Source organism: Schistocerca serialis, chromosome 8 (assembly GCF_023864345.2).
Source record: "Schistocerca serialis cubense isolate TAMUIC-IGC-003099 chromosome 8, iqSchSeri2.2, whole genome shotgun sequence".
In the NCBI taxonomy this organism is placed as follows: Eukaryota; Metazoa; Arthropoda; class Insecta; order Orthoptera; family Acrididae; genus Schistocerca; species Schistocerca serialis.
Genome location: NC_064645.1, coordinates 205431495 through 205446131, shown reverse-complemented (window position 1 = coordinate 205446131; position 14637 = coordinate 205431495). Strand labels below are relative to the sequence as shown.

At 38.3% G+C, this 14637-nt stretch overlaps 1 protein-coding gene across 1 annotated transcript in view; it reads right to left on the bottom strand.

Annotated features, from left to right (window-relative positions):
* Nucleotides 1-14637, bottom strand: part of LOC126416252 (ankyrin repeat and IBR domain-containing protein 1-like) — a 567140-nt gene that overhangs the window by 158479 nt on the left and 394024 nt on the right. Inside the window, exon 14 of the mRNA XM_050083876.1 lies at nt 8682-8873. Within this exon, the coding sequence (XP_049939833.1) occupies nt 8682-8873 (192 nt within the window). The remainder of the gene's footprint in view (nt 1-8681; nt 8874-14637) is intronic.

The window sequence follows — 14637 nt, the reverse complement described above, 5'->3', positions numbered from 1 at the left end:
ATGGAAATGGAAGAGGATGTAGATGAAGATGAAATGGGAGATATGATACTGCGTGAAGAGTTTGACAGAGCAAGACAAGGCCCTGGGAGTAGACAACATTCCATTAGAACTACTGATTGCCTTGGGAGAGTCAGTCCTGACAAAGCTCTACCATCGGTGAGCAAGATGTATGAGACAGGCGAAATACCCTCAAACTTCAAGAAGAATATAATAATTCGAATCCCAAAGAAAGCAGGTGTTGACAGATGTGAATATTACCGAACTATCAGTTTAATAAGTCACGGCTGCAAAATACCAACGCGAATTCTTTACAGACGAATGGAAAAACTAGTAGAAGCCGACCTTGGGGAAGATCAGTTTGGTTTCCGTAGAAATATTGGAACATGTGAGGCAATCCTGACCCTACGGCTTACTATAGAAGCTAGATTAAGGAAAGGCAAACCTACGTTTCTAGCATTTGTAGACTTAGAGAAAGCTTTTGACAATGTTGACTGGAATACTCTCTTTCGAATTCTGAAGGTGGCAGGGGTAAAATATAGGGAGCGAAAGGCTATTTACAATTTGTACAGAAAGCAGATGGCAGTTATAAGAGTTGAGGGGCACGAAAGGGAAGCAGTGGTTGGGAAGGGTGTGAGACAGGGTTGTAGCCTCTGCCCGATGTTATTCAATCTGTATATCGAGCAAGCAGTGAAGGAAACAAAAGAAAAATTTGGAGTAGGTATTAAAATCCATGGAGAAGAAATAAAAACTTTGAGGTTCGCCGATGACATTGTAATTCTGTCAGAGACAGCAAAGGACTTGGAAGAGCAGTTTAACGGAATGGATAGTGTCTTGAAAGGAGGATATAAGATGAACATCAACAAAAGCAAAACGAGGATAATGGAATGTAGTCGAATTAAGTCGGGTGATGTTGAGGGTATTAGATTAGGAAATGAGACACTTAAAGTAGTAAATGAGTTTTGCTATTTCCGAGCAAAATAACTGATGATGGTCGAAGTAGAGAGGATATAAAATGTAGACTGGCAATGGCAAGGAAAGCGTTTCTGAAGAAGAGAAATTTGTTAACATCGAGTATAGATTTAAGTGACAGGAAGTCATTTCTCAAAGTATTTGTATGGAGTGTAGCCATGTATGGAAGTGAAACATGGACGATAAACAGTTTGGACAAGAAGAGAATAGAAGCTTTCGAAATGTGGTGCTACAGAAGAATGCTGAAGATTAGATGGGTAGATCACATAAATAATGAGAAGGTGTTGAATAGGATTGGGGAGAAGAGAAGTTTGTGGCACAACTTGACTAGAACAAGGGATCGGTTGGTAGGACATGTTCTGAGGCATTAAGGGATCACCAATTTAGTATTGGAGAGCAGCGTGGAGAGTAAAAATCGTAGAGGGAGACCAAGAGACGAATACACCAAGCAGATTCAGAAGGATGTAGGTTGCAGTAGGTACTGGGAGATGAAGAAGCTTGCACAGGATAGAATAGCATGGAGAGCTGCATCAAACCAGTCTCAGGACTGAAGACCACAACAACAACAGCACTAATGTGTTAATGCAGAACCATTTCACACTGGAAAAAACATTAGTTTCAGTTTTGGCCACCAGGTACAAATGTCATTTGACAGTGTGAACCAAAAATCTTCTAGATCGACTCCTTGACTAACACACCTAAAGGCATTTGCATCCTGAGCCTTTTTGCCTTCCTTGGACTGCAGTTTCACTTCCTGCTGCTTCTTGTTTCTCTCATTGCTTTATTTTTTACAGCCCTTTGCAAAATGGCCCTCTTTACCATTAGTGTAACAGGTAATTTTTTGTCTCCTAATCATGCTAGCTAACTGGACTGATTGTTTCTCTCTTCCTCAATGAACAGTCTTGAAGTTAGTTCATTAAGTGTTTCCTTCTGAAAGGGGACAGACTCCCATGCTGAAAGGAAATGTTTATTTCTCTCTGGCAATGATATCAACACCTTGGTTCTTATCATTTTCTCTGAAATTGGTTTACCCCATTGCTTCAATTTAGTGCTGATTTCTTCTATTTTTGACATAACTATACTCACTGAGTCATCACCTGGAGAGAGAAAAACTTTTGTTGAAGTAGGTGAGTGTTCACTGCACAGTCTTTCTCACACATTGTCTTCAGTTTAGTCCACACACCAGCTAACATCATACACAACAGTAGGTGAGTGAGTGGCACTACATCCATCTGCACCGCAATAAGTTCCTGTGCCTTTGATTCCTGTTACTGTAGTTTAGTCCACACACCAGCTAACATCATACACAACAGTAGGTGAGTGAGTGGCACTACATCCATCTGCATCGCAATAAGTTCCTGTGCCTTTGATTCCTGTTACTGTACAGAAAAAACCTAGTATCCTATGACTATAACAGCAATAAGTTACAAATGGAATTGGCCAACTCTTACAAATACCTGCGTGTAACACTTTGTAGGGACATGAAATGGAATGAGCACATACGCTCAGCTGTGGGTAAAGTATGGGGGAGACTTTGGTTTATTGGTAGAATACTAGGGAACTGCTATCAGACTACAAAAGAGATAGCTCACAAATCATTCATGTGAGCCATTCTAGAATATTTTTCAACTGTATGGGAACCATACCAAAAACAACCAACAGGGGATATTGAACAAACAGGGAAAAGTACAGTGCTACTGGTCACAGGTCTGTTTGACCCATGGGCTACCGAGATGCTGAAGAAACTGCACTGGCAGACTCTTGAAGATAAGACATAAACTATCCTGAAAAAGTTATTAACAAAGTTTCAAGAACCAGCTTTAAATGATAACTCTAGGAATATACTACAATCCCCTATGTATCATTCATTTAGGGATCATGATGACAAGATAGAAAAATTACTGCATGCACAGAGGCATTCAAACAATCATTCTTCCAACAATCCAAACATGAATGGAACGGGAAGAAACCATAATAACAGGTGCAGTGGAACATAGCCTCTGCCACACACCTCACAGTGGTTTGCAGAGTGTAGATGTAGATGTATACGTTGAGCATTCTCAATATGGAAGAGATATGGTGACTTTGCAATCCAAAGTAGGGTTTGGCAAGCATGAAGACAAGCATTACAAACTATGGTGGCATGCGGGTCGGCATTTCTTGCTGAAATGGAAGATCAGGGTGGCTTGCAATGAAGGGTAACAAAACAGGTGTAGAATATTGTCAATGTACCATTGTGCCAGAAGGGTGTCATGGATGACAACCAAAGGGATCTTGCTATGAAAAGAAGTGGCATACCAGACCATCACTCCTGGTTGTTGGGCCGTATGGTTGGTGACAGTCAGAAAGGTATCCCAACACAGCAAGGCAGGTGGAGGAAGTCACCAGACATGTCATCATGGTCATCAGGGCCCGGAATTTCATTGACTGGACTAAGACTGTCTTCAGTCACGGGTCTCACTTATAACTGAGTGCCCATGAACTGTTAAGATGTCTCTGGAGACACTCTAGGCAGTTGTGGGATGCAAACCTGACTGTCACCCACCATACAGCCCAACAACCAGGAGTGATGATCTGGAATGCTATTTCTCATTATAGCAGGTCCACTGATCAGCCACTTGTCATCCGTGGCACCCATACACCACAGAGGTAAGTCAATGATATTCTGTACCCCATTTTGTTGCTCTTCATGGCAAGCTATATTGGACTTATACTTCAGCAAGATTATGCCTGCATGCACACTGTGAGAATTTCTACTATTTGTCTTATACTTCCACACCCTACCTTGGCTAGCAAGATTGCCAGATCTCTCTCCAGTTGAGAGCAATTGGAGCACTATGGGCAGGGTCCTGCAATCAGCTAGTGATTTCGACAATCTAACACACCATTTGGACAGAATTTGGCATGAAAACCCTCAGGACAATAACCAATAATTCTGCCACTCAATGCCAAGCCAAATAACTGTTTGCATACGGACCAGAGATGGAATTTTTTGTGTTATAGTGTACATTGCAAAATCCATAATTAATTGTCTCTGAGACTGATATGCAGTTCCTTATGCTAAAAGTTAATACTGATCAGGAAACAAAAGCTAATAAATCTGAGTCTGGGAAAGTAGACCACAAGCCAAATCTGAATATTCTAGGAAATTGTTCAAAGTTATGAACTGGATTGATGTATACTGTGCTAATGATATGCATGGAAAATCCATTTATTAACATACATTTATTAACTTATTTGAAGACTGTTTTCTCCCAAAAGCTAATAATATTAGACCAAAGTCTAAAAAAAATTCTTAAGTTGTCAAGGAATAAAGGTGCCTTTCAGGACAAAAAGGGAACTGTACCTTCATGCAGTAACATTTCTGATCTTTATTCTATTGCTCATTATAAGGTTTACTGCAAAATACTGAAGAAACGAATTCAAACATCAAAGCAAATGCATTGTAACAAAATCCTAGTAACGCCAGGTAACAAAATAAAGAGAGTATGGGATATAGTGAAGGAAAAGGCTGGCAGGACCAGAGGTAAGGAATATCATGTAGCTTTAAGTGTAAATGATAAATTGGTGACAAATGTTTGCTGCAAAACTTTATGAAGCATTTTATATCTGTTACTGAAAAGTTGTGGCTGTCAGGATCAGTAAATGGTGCCACAGAACACCTGAGATCAGTCAATACAAATAACTTCAGTAACGTATGACTGTGACACATGAGAAGAAGCAATGCCCATTACAAAATCCTTGAAATTGAAACATCAGTAGATAAGGATAAAACATCAGCTAAGTTAATAAAAGAATGTTCTTCTGAGTTCAGCTCAATAATAAGTTATTTGTGTACCAGCCATTTATGATTAGAATGCTTCTTAATTAATTGAATTATGCTGCAGTTAATCCCATGTGTAACAGAGGAGATGATGAAATTACAACAAACTTTCATACAATATTACTTCTACCAGCATTCTCAACATTTTTAGAAATGGTAAAGTACAAGTGGTTTCTTAGACACCTGACTACATATAACATATCATCAAACTTACACTTTGGTTTTCTAAAGGATTCTGATACTGAGGAAGCTACTCATAAACAAAAAATAAACAAAATAAAATACACCAAGAAAGTACTTAATATATTACACAATAAACTGAAGTCTACTGGTGTATTCTGTGATCTATCAAAGGCATTAGACTATGTAAATCACAAAATAATTTTAGGTAAATTAGAATATTGTGGTGCTACAGGAAATCCCAAAATGGTTCAAGTCATATCTAACAAGAAACAAACAGTGTTAGTAGAGAAATAGTCCTGTATTAAGCTATCATTCGTCACAGCACTGTGAACTAATTGCATATAATGTCTCAGAAGATTTCATCTTCCTCTTTTTCTTGTGAATGTTAACTACCTTTGTACAGAAACATTACCAGACATGAAGTTTGTTTCATTCGCAGATGATACAAACACTTCTACTTTAATCTACGATAATGATAGAAGCTGTAGAAATGCATTAAAATTTGTGCCATGGCCAGGACTTGAACCAAAGTCTCCATGCTTACCAAGCTGGTGTGCTAGCTATTACACCACCACAGTAGTATAGCTCAGAGAGTTGCATGGACTACCCTAGTCCAGCACCCTCCATAACACAGTTTTCAATGCACATCTTTCAGCTATTTTGGAAAGATTCCAAAACCGATATTTCATGAACATTAATAAATTGTTTTCAGCTAATTTTTTTGCCACTAGACACTGAAAAGACACACACTCTATGTGTATCTACAAAGTATGATGACAAGCAAATGGAAGAGATTTACCATTAAATTCTTGGGGTTACAACTTATAAGAATTCCACTTGGGAGAAGCATACCACAGAACTTCTGAAGCACAGAGTAAGGAATAAATTGTTCAAAAGCTAAGATTAATTTTTTAGTTTAAATGTGTTTACAGCCTGTAGCAGAATTTTGCTTTCTGCAGGTGATTACTGGACAGACATTTTGCCTCTTTCTAATTTTATAGTTTTCCTGAAATGAGCCTTCTTTACGATATTATTATTATTTATCTGTCTATTTCAGTTCACTATTGAACTGAACATCAAGTAATTTTACATGGAGTTTTATTTAGTGTATGGCTATTTTTGCCTATCCTTGCAACCAGTGGGTAATTGTAACTTCTTTGAAATTGCAAAATATGAGCCTTTCTTAAATTAAGATTCAAAATCATTGCTGTGAACCAGTTGCAGATGGGTTCAGCTATTGTCTAGGCTGTATGGTAAGGCTGAGTTTGGGTCCTTCTATCTACATCTAAATGACTACTTCGCAATTCACACTGAATTTCTGGCCATAGGGTTCGTATAACCACAAATCCAGACTTGGATGAAATAATTTTGGGTATTGGGCTGCATCATCATAACTACTAAAACAGCTGAAGTGCCATAGTTCCAACTGACTTTCTGTGGTCCTCTTCAGGATAGTTCACTGAAGAAGGCCATAGCAAGTCAGTCACAACATTGGCAATTTAGCTTTTTTAATAGCTAAAATGATGTAGCCCAATAATCAAAATATTTTATACAAAATTACACTGGTGATGGATGCCTATGAACTTATATAACTTTCAGTCTATTTCTTGACAAATATATGAAATTTTCCGTCTACAATAATCACTACTTAGTCCTTTTTTAAGCTAGTTGTTTATTAGAACTAATAAAGGCACACAACTGTTACAGCTGTATGTTTTAACAAATATGGAAAATGAGTTCCTATAGTTATGAAAGTAAGAAAACTTAGTTGACAAGTGCTATGCATGTCTGTGAATTATACACTACTAAGCAATCAGTAGCAGAATCATATCACTGAAATTGAACAGCTTTTCTGGAAGTAGGATGTTTCTGTCACCAGAAGAAGGTTAGTGGTCTACAGGATGATACACCTTAATCCTCATTGTTCCTTCATAAAGTAAAATTAATGCTCACTACAACAGGGGTACGTAGATGCAGGAGGATAAATAACTTCAACTGAAACCACATAACCTGACCTACAATCAATCAGTCTCAGTTTCCATTAAGTAAATCACTGACATTTTCCATTTTTAAGTGGACTCTTAATTACTGTCCCAAGTTATACATCAACAATCATGCTTTACTGTACTACTTATAATGTAATTGAAGTGTACATTGCCAGAAATGTAATAAAATTTTTTAAATCATTTTGTGATACCTTCAGCTGATATTTTCTGTATTTCATCCTAGCAAATCTTGGGATATGACTTGTTCTTATGTTAAATCCATAAATTGATACTAATGCATTCAATGTATAATGCTTCAATTTTAGATATGTGAAAATGGTCTCAGGCCAAAACTGTGGGATCATACATAAAATAAAGGAAACATCAGCTGCAGGCATCACAAGATGACTGTAATACAGCATAGTTACCACGAATGAGCTGACAGTGTCTTTGATCTCTCTGCCATCTACAGACCATATTACTTCAGCTGTGATCTTTCTCTTTCTTGCACCTGGATTTCAACTTCATCCCAATATTTCACATTACCTTCCTATGCCACTTCTTCCTAGTGTTTATGCATATTTTTCCAATTTTTAATTTATGCTTGGCTTAGAGTTCTATCTTGAATGGAATGCCTTTTTGGATATCCTCCTGTGAACCCTACCTCCTCTGATTCATCTTGAGAAAGTAGCAGAGGATGTATGTGATCGCTCAGTGTTGTAGGGTTCATAGGAGCAACATTACCATTGAAAACAGTTCTCCTCCTACAAATAGTGCTTATGATCTTTTCTACAAGTATTTAGAGTTAGTGCTTGTTTCCTCTTTTGAAGTTATCATTTTCTTTGAGTCAACCTACAATTTTCCTCAAGAAAAGATATGGTTTGAATGTGATACTATTAAAAGTTTTCATACCATTATAATTAATCATAGCTTCAAGTGAAATGATCTTGCAGTCTCAGACATTAATTTACCTAAGCAGATTAGTTTGCCACACAATGACACACTGCACATTTGTGTGATAATCTTGAGGTGGCTAGCAGTATGCTTAAAGGGAAATTATCTCTGAAAGACTGGACATGAAAAAAAAGAATCAATATACTACAGATCATGCCTTAGAAATGAAGGAACTTACTGTAAAGACATGCTCTTTCAAGCAAGCAAGCAAGCAGTATACAATACATATACATATCACATACATAACATAAAAATTGTGAATTAGGTTACAGAAGAGTGCCAGGATGTGGAAGTGTGTCTAATCTCCACTTGTGGAACATACGTGGTGAGAAGTAAATAACCAAAGTGAGGAGGGACTTAATTCAAAATACCAACACAAAAAAAAATTCAATTTTCAATCTCAGGTGAATAAGTGAGGCATAAGTAGTTGTGATGCAATTCAGCTGTCTCCAAGAAATACAAAGAAACCGCGGCACTTTATAAAATTATTATGTTCATCTGGCGTGTATAATAGGAAATTCAAATACAAATATCAAGACATGGAAACATTCCTAGGTGATTACCTCTTCACTTACATAGATCTGGTAATAAAACATTGAAAATTTTCCTAAATTCACTTTTTAGACAGAAATATGTATCTGATTTATATATATTTCATCATTATGTTTGTAAAAAGTGATATGAAATTTCTCAACATACTTTGTCTGCAGTAATTTCAGCAACTGTAACATAATGTTCGAGGTACACACCACTGTCCAAAAACTTACTACGGTTCCTTCCATTCTTCGAGAAGAGGGAGGAGTTTCAGGTGGAACTAGCCCTTTGGATACAGCTCGCACAAATTCATGACGCTTACGGCGGGCAAGAGCTGTGGTCTGGATAATCACTGCTCGAGGTGTTCGAAGGTAAGGCCGCGCAACCATCTCTGACAATCGTTCTGTGACCTCCTCAAGTTCATTCTGAAAAGTGTTACAATGATTTTAAGCTACAGGGTTACCTATTTGATGCTTAAAAGTCTACAGTCAGTGCAGCAATAATATTACGAGGATAGTAATTTCTAAATGATTAATGGAAAATCTCAAATAAAGATGTGAAACAAATACTAACAAAGAGATAGAGGGGCTGGCCAGTACTTACCTCAGCTCAGTACAGCCGATAGATACACAAAAAACAGAACCGAAAATTTACGTTCCTAGCTATCGGAACAAATGTTCCTTCATCAGGGAGGAGAGAGGGGAAAGAAAGGGAAGAAGGGAAAGTGGATTCAGTTACTCACAACCCAGGTTATGAAGCAACAGGGAAAGGAAAACACATGCCTGCACTGCATAGCCTTTTACATCGGTATGACAACAATTAAACTGGCTGAGCGCATGAACGGACACAGACGAACTGTCCGCCTAGGAGATGTCCAATACCCAGTAGCGGAGCATGCCCTCCAGCATAATTCTAGGGACCTAGGAACCTGCTACACCGTATGTGCCATTTGGCTTCTCCCACCCAACACCAGTCCTTCTGAACTGCAGAGATGGGAACTTGCACTCCAACACATCCTTTCATCCCACCATCCCCCTGGACTGAACCTACGTTAAACAACCTCACTCCCATTTACTCTTCAGTCTTCTCCTCTTTCCCTTTCCTCTTTAGCCATTCACGCATCTTTTCATCCTTCATAGTTGTGTTTATCTTTATACTATATACCTCTTTACTTCTGTATGCATCCTCTTTGGTTTGAAGCTGGCACAGAACTTACAGTAGAATATCTTTGGCTTCCCTCTGACAACCATGCCTCCATCCTTGCTACCCACCCTGTTTTCCTTTCCCTGTTGCTTCATAACCTGGGTTGTGAGTAACTGAATCCACTTTCCCTTCTTCCCTTTCTTTCCCCTCACTCCTCCCTGATGAAGGAACATTTGTTCCGAAAGCTAGGAATGTAAATTTTCAGTTCGGTTTTTTGTGTATCTATCGGCTGTACTGAGCTGAGGTAAGTACTGGCCAGCCCCTCTATCTCTTGGATAGTAATTTCTTTCAGACATGAGTAATACACATAAAAGATATACTAACAGGTACAATACAAAACTTACAACACTCCATTTGAATGAGACAGTTACAAATACTTGTCCCAACTATAACACTCGGGAACAAAGAAGAATATTTATAGATCAACAGAAAACAGTATTTTTAGCTGAACAGTCACTTTTGTTAAGCAGCTGATCAAATTTACACTTTATCTTGTGACAGATTGCAGCATTATTGAGTGTTTAATGAATGCAGTACTAATAAAGAATCACTGAGAACAATGGATTGCCCTTGGAAAAACTGTGAAAGAAGTTTAAAAATGTCAAAATTTTGAAGCTAGTGAGATAAACAAAATGATGAAACAAATTAATGGCGTCTTCTGATAAATATGTCTGGTCTTCATTTCTCTCATGTCTAAATCATGTAATCACTACACCTTAATTTGCTGCTCGTAGATATATCCAGATACTTCATGTTTGTGACTCCAGTTTGTAGGCGAGTAATTTTTTCAGCAGTTTATGCACAGTACATTACATTTCATTATGTCAAGAGTGAGTATCTATTATTTGGAACCATGTGAGAATTAAATGTCTATATTAGTGTTCCCACAAACAAATTAAGTCCCCAGTTTAATAAGGAACAACTGTTTATTTTGTAACCATTCTCACCAATAGCCACCTTGCCTCTACAACAGAAAAATAACTTGCCAGAGATGTTACAAGGAAAAAGAATTCATACTGAGATAAGTTGAAAACTGTATCAAAGAAATTAAACTTTTCATACAACAACAAGAAAAATATTAATCATCTATATGTCTTCCTGCTTTCTACAACAACTTTCTAATGATATTTTTTCATATACAACAACATTGTCCAAGAACAGCTTTCAATGGCTAATGAATATTGCCTTAATGTAAGTTATCTATGACTGCCCAAAATCACTGCAGATGAGTGCAGAGACAACTCCTTCAACAAGGATACAACTGATTCCAAGAGTAATTTTTCTCCCAATGAACCAGTGTTCTAGGTTTAATGATATCAGTGCTGAATAGGTATTAAAACTCCTGGCTTCCTTCCTTTTACTCAACTAAGCAAACAACAATTCTTGGTGGAGGACCTGAAAATAAACTTAATACGATACCTATACTGGTCTGCACAGCAAAATTGTTCTCCCAATGACAAAGTGTTTTGCTCAACATTACACTCAATTTGAGGATCAGTTTACCCACTGCTTGTTATGTAATTCCCCCATCGCATTCTACACTGTGGTTTCAGTTACCTGAGACTGCAGTCGTGTGTGGGAGTTGCGTTTGTGTGTGTGTGTGTGTGTGTGTGTGTGTGTGTGTGTGTGTGTGTGTCATCTATTGTTGATGATGGCCTTAATGGCTGAAAGCTTTATTTGTGATAGTCTTTTTGTTGTGTCTATCTGCGACAGCATCTCTGCTACATGGTGAGTTGCAACCTCCCTTTTCATAATATTGTTTCATTCCATCTTGGATTTTCTATTGTTTGATACATAAGAACATTATCTTCAAAGTGTAAGAAAACTAAAACACAGACATAAAATATTTCTCCTTACTAACCTAACATACAATAACAATATTATGAAAAGGGAAGTTGCTGCTCACCATATAGTGGTGATGCTGAGCCGCAGATAGGCACAACAAAAAGACTCTCAGAATCAAAGCTTTCAGTCATGAAGGCCTTCATCAACAATAGACGACACACACACACACACACACACACACACACACGCTCACACACACAACTGCAGTCTCAGGCAACTGAAACCATACTGCAAGCAGCAGCACCAGTGCATGATTTTAAGGAAGAGGTTGGGGCAGGGAGGGGGAGGGATAGTCTGGGGTGGGGGGGCAGACAGTGAAGTGCTGCAGGTTAGGTGGAGGGCAGGAGAGAGGTGGGAGGGGTGGGGGTGGGGGGGGGGGGAGGGTAGTAGTGGGAAAGAGAGAAATAAAAAGACTGGGTGTGGTGGTGGAATGTTCCAATTTCAGCACTGCACAGCCGTCATTCCACTATTACACCCAGTCTTTTTATCTCTCTCTTTTCCACTACTTCCCTTCCCCCCACCCTCCCCACCTCTCTCCTGCCCTCCATCTAACCTGCAGCACTTCACTGTCCACCACCCCCACCATACTATCCCTCCCCCTCCCCACCCCAGCCACCTCCATCCTGTTGCCACTGGTGCTGCTGCTCGCAGTGTGGTTTCAGTTATCTGGGACTGCAGTTGTGTGTGCGAGTTGCATTTGTGTGTGTGTGTGTGTGTTTATCTATTGTTGACAAAGGCCTTAATGGCTGAAAGCTTTAATTGTGAGGGTCTTTGTTGGTGTGCCTATCTGCAATTCAGCATCTCTGCTATATGGTGAGTAGCAACTTTTGTTACATTCCATCCTGGATTTTCCACTGTTTAACACACTACAACAGATAGACAGAAATATGCATGGATAATGAATCTACCAACCTCTATAGCAGGGCTATAACTTTCTGAAGTTTTTCTGTGAAATGAGGTCTACCTTACCCATTATTTTCTCCATATCATCCATAATAATTACTTGTTGGCCTCCTAGTCTCCATAGCAGTATACACAAACACTATGCCTAATGCCACTACAAAACATGAGAATCTAAACATGGTACAAAAAATTGTACCTGGTGGTGGTTACAATAAAAAATTTATTAATTTTAACAAGCAACAATGGTAAAAAAGTGAATGTAGCTAGATATCAACAAAAATAAACAATTTTTTAAAAATAGAAGTAATTATAATACCTTTTATATGCGTGTTCCCCTGCTGCTGCTTAGTGAGTGAATTTTTTATCCATCCAATTATTTATATTAAATTTCACATTTAAGAAATTATTCATGCAGAAGAAATATACAAACACACTGCCATTTCACCACCGGACAAACTCCCGTATGGAGGACATAGTAATAGGCACCCCTGGCATAGAGAAACCAATAAAAGAGTTGAAAACAAATAAGTCGCCAGGTCTGGATGGAATCCCTACAACATTGGCCCTTTACTTTTCTTGCATTTATTGCGAATCTCTTGTCCAGCACAAAGTCCAAAGTGACTCGAAAAAAGCACAGATGACTCCTGTATCTAATAAGGGGAAAAGAATGGATCCAAAAAATTACAGAATATATCCTTAACATCAATTTGCTTTAGAATCCGTGAATATTTCAATTTAAATATAACAGAGTTCCTTGAGACAGAAAAGCTTCTGTCCACTAATCAGCATTGTTTTAAAAAGCATTGCTCATGCAAAATTCAGCTTGACCTTTTGTCATACATCCTGTGAACTATGGATGAAGGGCAACAAGCAGATTCCACATTCCTAGATTTTTGAAAAGCATTTAACACTGTGTCCCACCGCAGGTACAAGCATACGGAATAGGTTTCCAGATATGTGACTTGCTCAAAGGCTTTTTAAGCAATAGAACCCAGTATGTTGTCCCTACAGCAAGTATTCATCAGAGACAAGGGTATCACTGGGAGTGTCCCAGGGAATGTTATAGGACCACTATTGTTTTCTTTATACATCTGGCAGACAGGATGGACAGCAATCTGTGTTTCTTTGCTGATGATGCTGTGATGTACATGAAGATGTCGTAACTGAGTGGCTATAGATGAATACACGATGACTTAGACAAAATTTCTAGCTAGTGTCATGTAAGACGGCTAGCTCCAAATGTAGAAAAATGAAAGTTAATGTAGATGAATAGGAAAATAAACTCATAATGTTCAAATACAGCATCAGTAGACAGAGTCACATTGATCAAATATAATGTTGCAAAACAATATGAAATGGAATAAGCATATAAGGATTGAAGTGGGGACGGGGAATGGCCGACTTCAGTTTATTGGAAGAGTTTTAGAAAAGTGTGGTTCATCTTTACAGGAGACCACATACATAATAATAGTGAGACCCAATTTTGAGTATTGCTTGAGCATTTGGGATCCACAACACATTGGATTAAAAGAAAAAATCGAAGCTGTTAGATTTGTTACCGGTAGGTTCAAACAACATGCAAGTATTACAGAGATGCTTCGGAAACTCAAATGAGAATCCCTGGACAGAAGCTGATGTTTTCATCAAGGAGCACTACTAAGAAAATTTAGAAAACTGATTTGAAGCTGACTGTAGAATGATTCTACTACCAGCAACATACATTTCATGTAAAGATCATGATGATCAGATGAGACATTTTCCCCTTGCACTATTTGCCAGTGAGATAGGAAAACAAATTACTATTGGTGCTATAGAGCTCTCTCTGCCACACACTGTACAGTGGCTTGTGGAGTATGTATGTAGATTTTCTTCTTTCATGGTGGGAAGCAGCAATTGCTCCTTTTTTCTGTGTTGCTGTTATATTAATGTAATTTATGCCTCTATTTTCAATTTGTCCTTCCCTTTATATCTGATTTGTCAACTGCTCCTCAGGTTTTCAAAACTCACCTGTTGCCAACATTCAACCATTAAACTTTTTCTTATACTGTTACCTCTCTAGGTCTGGAATCATAGCTCACTTTCCTACTTATTAAATAAACGAAACACTTTTTTAGGTGACTTACCGAACAAAAGCGCTGGCAGGTCGATAGACACACAAACAAACACAAACATACACACAAAATTCAAGCTTTCGCAACAAACTGTTGCCTCATCAGGAAAGAGGGAAGGAGAGGGGAA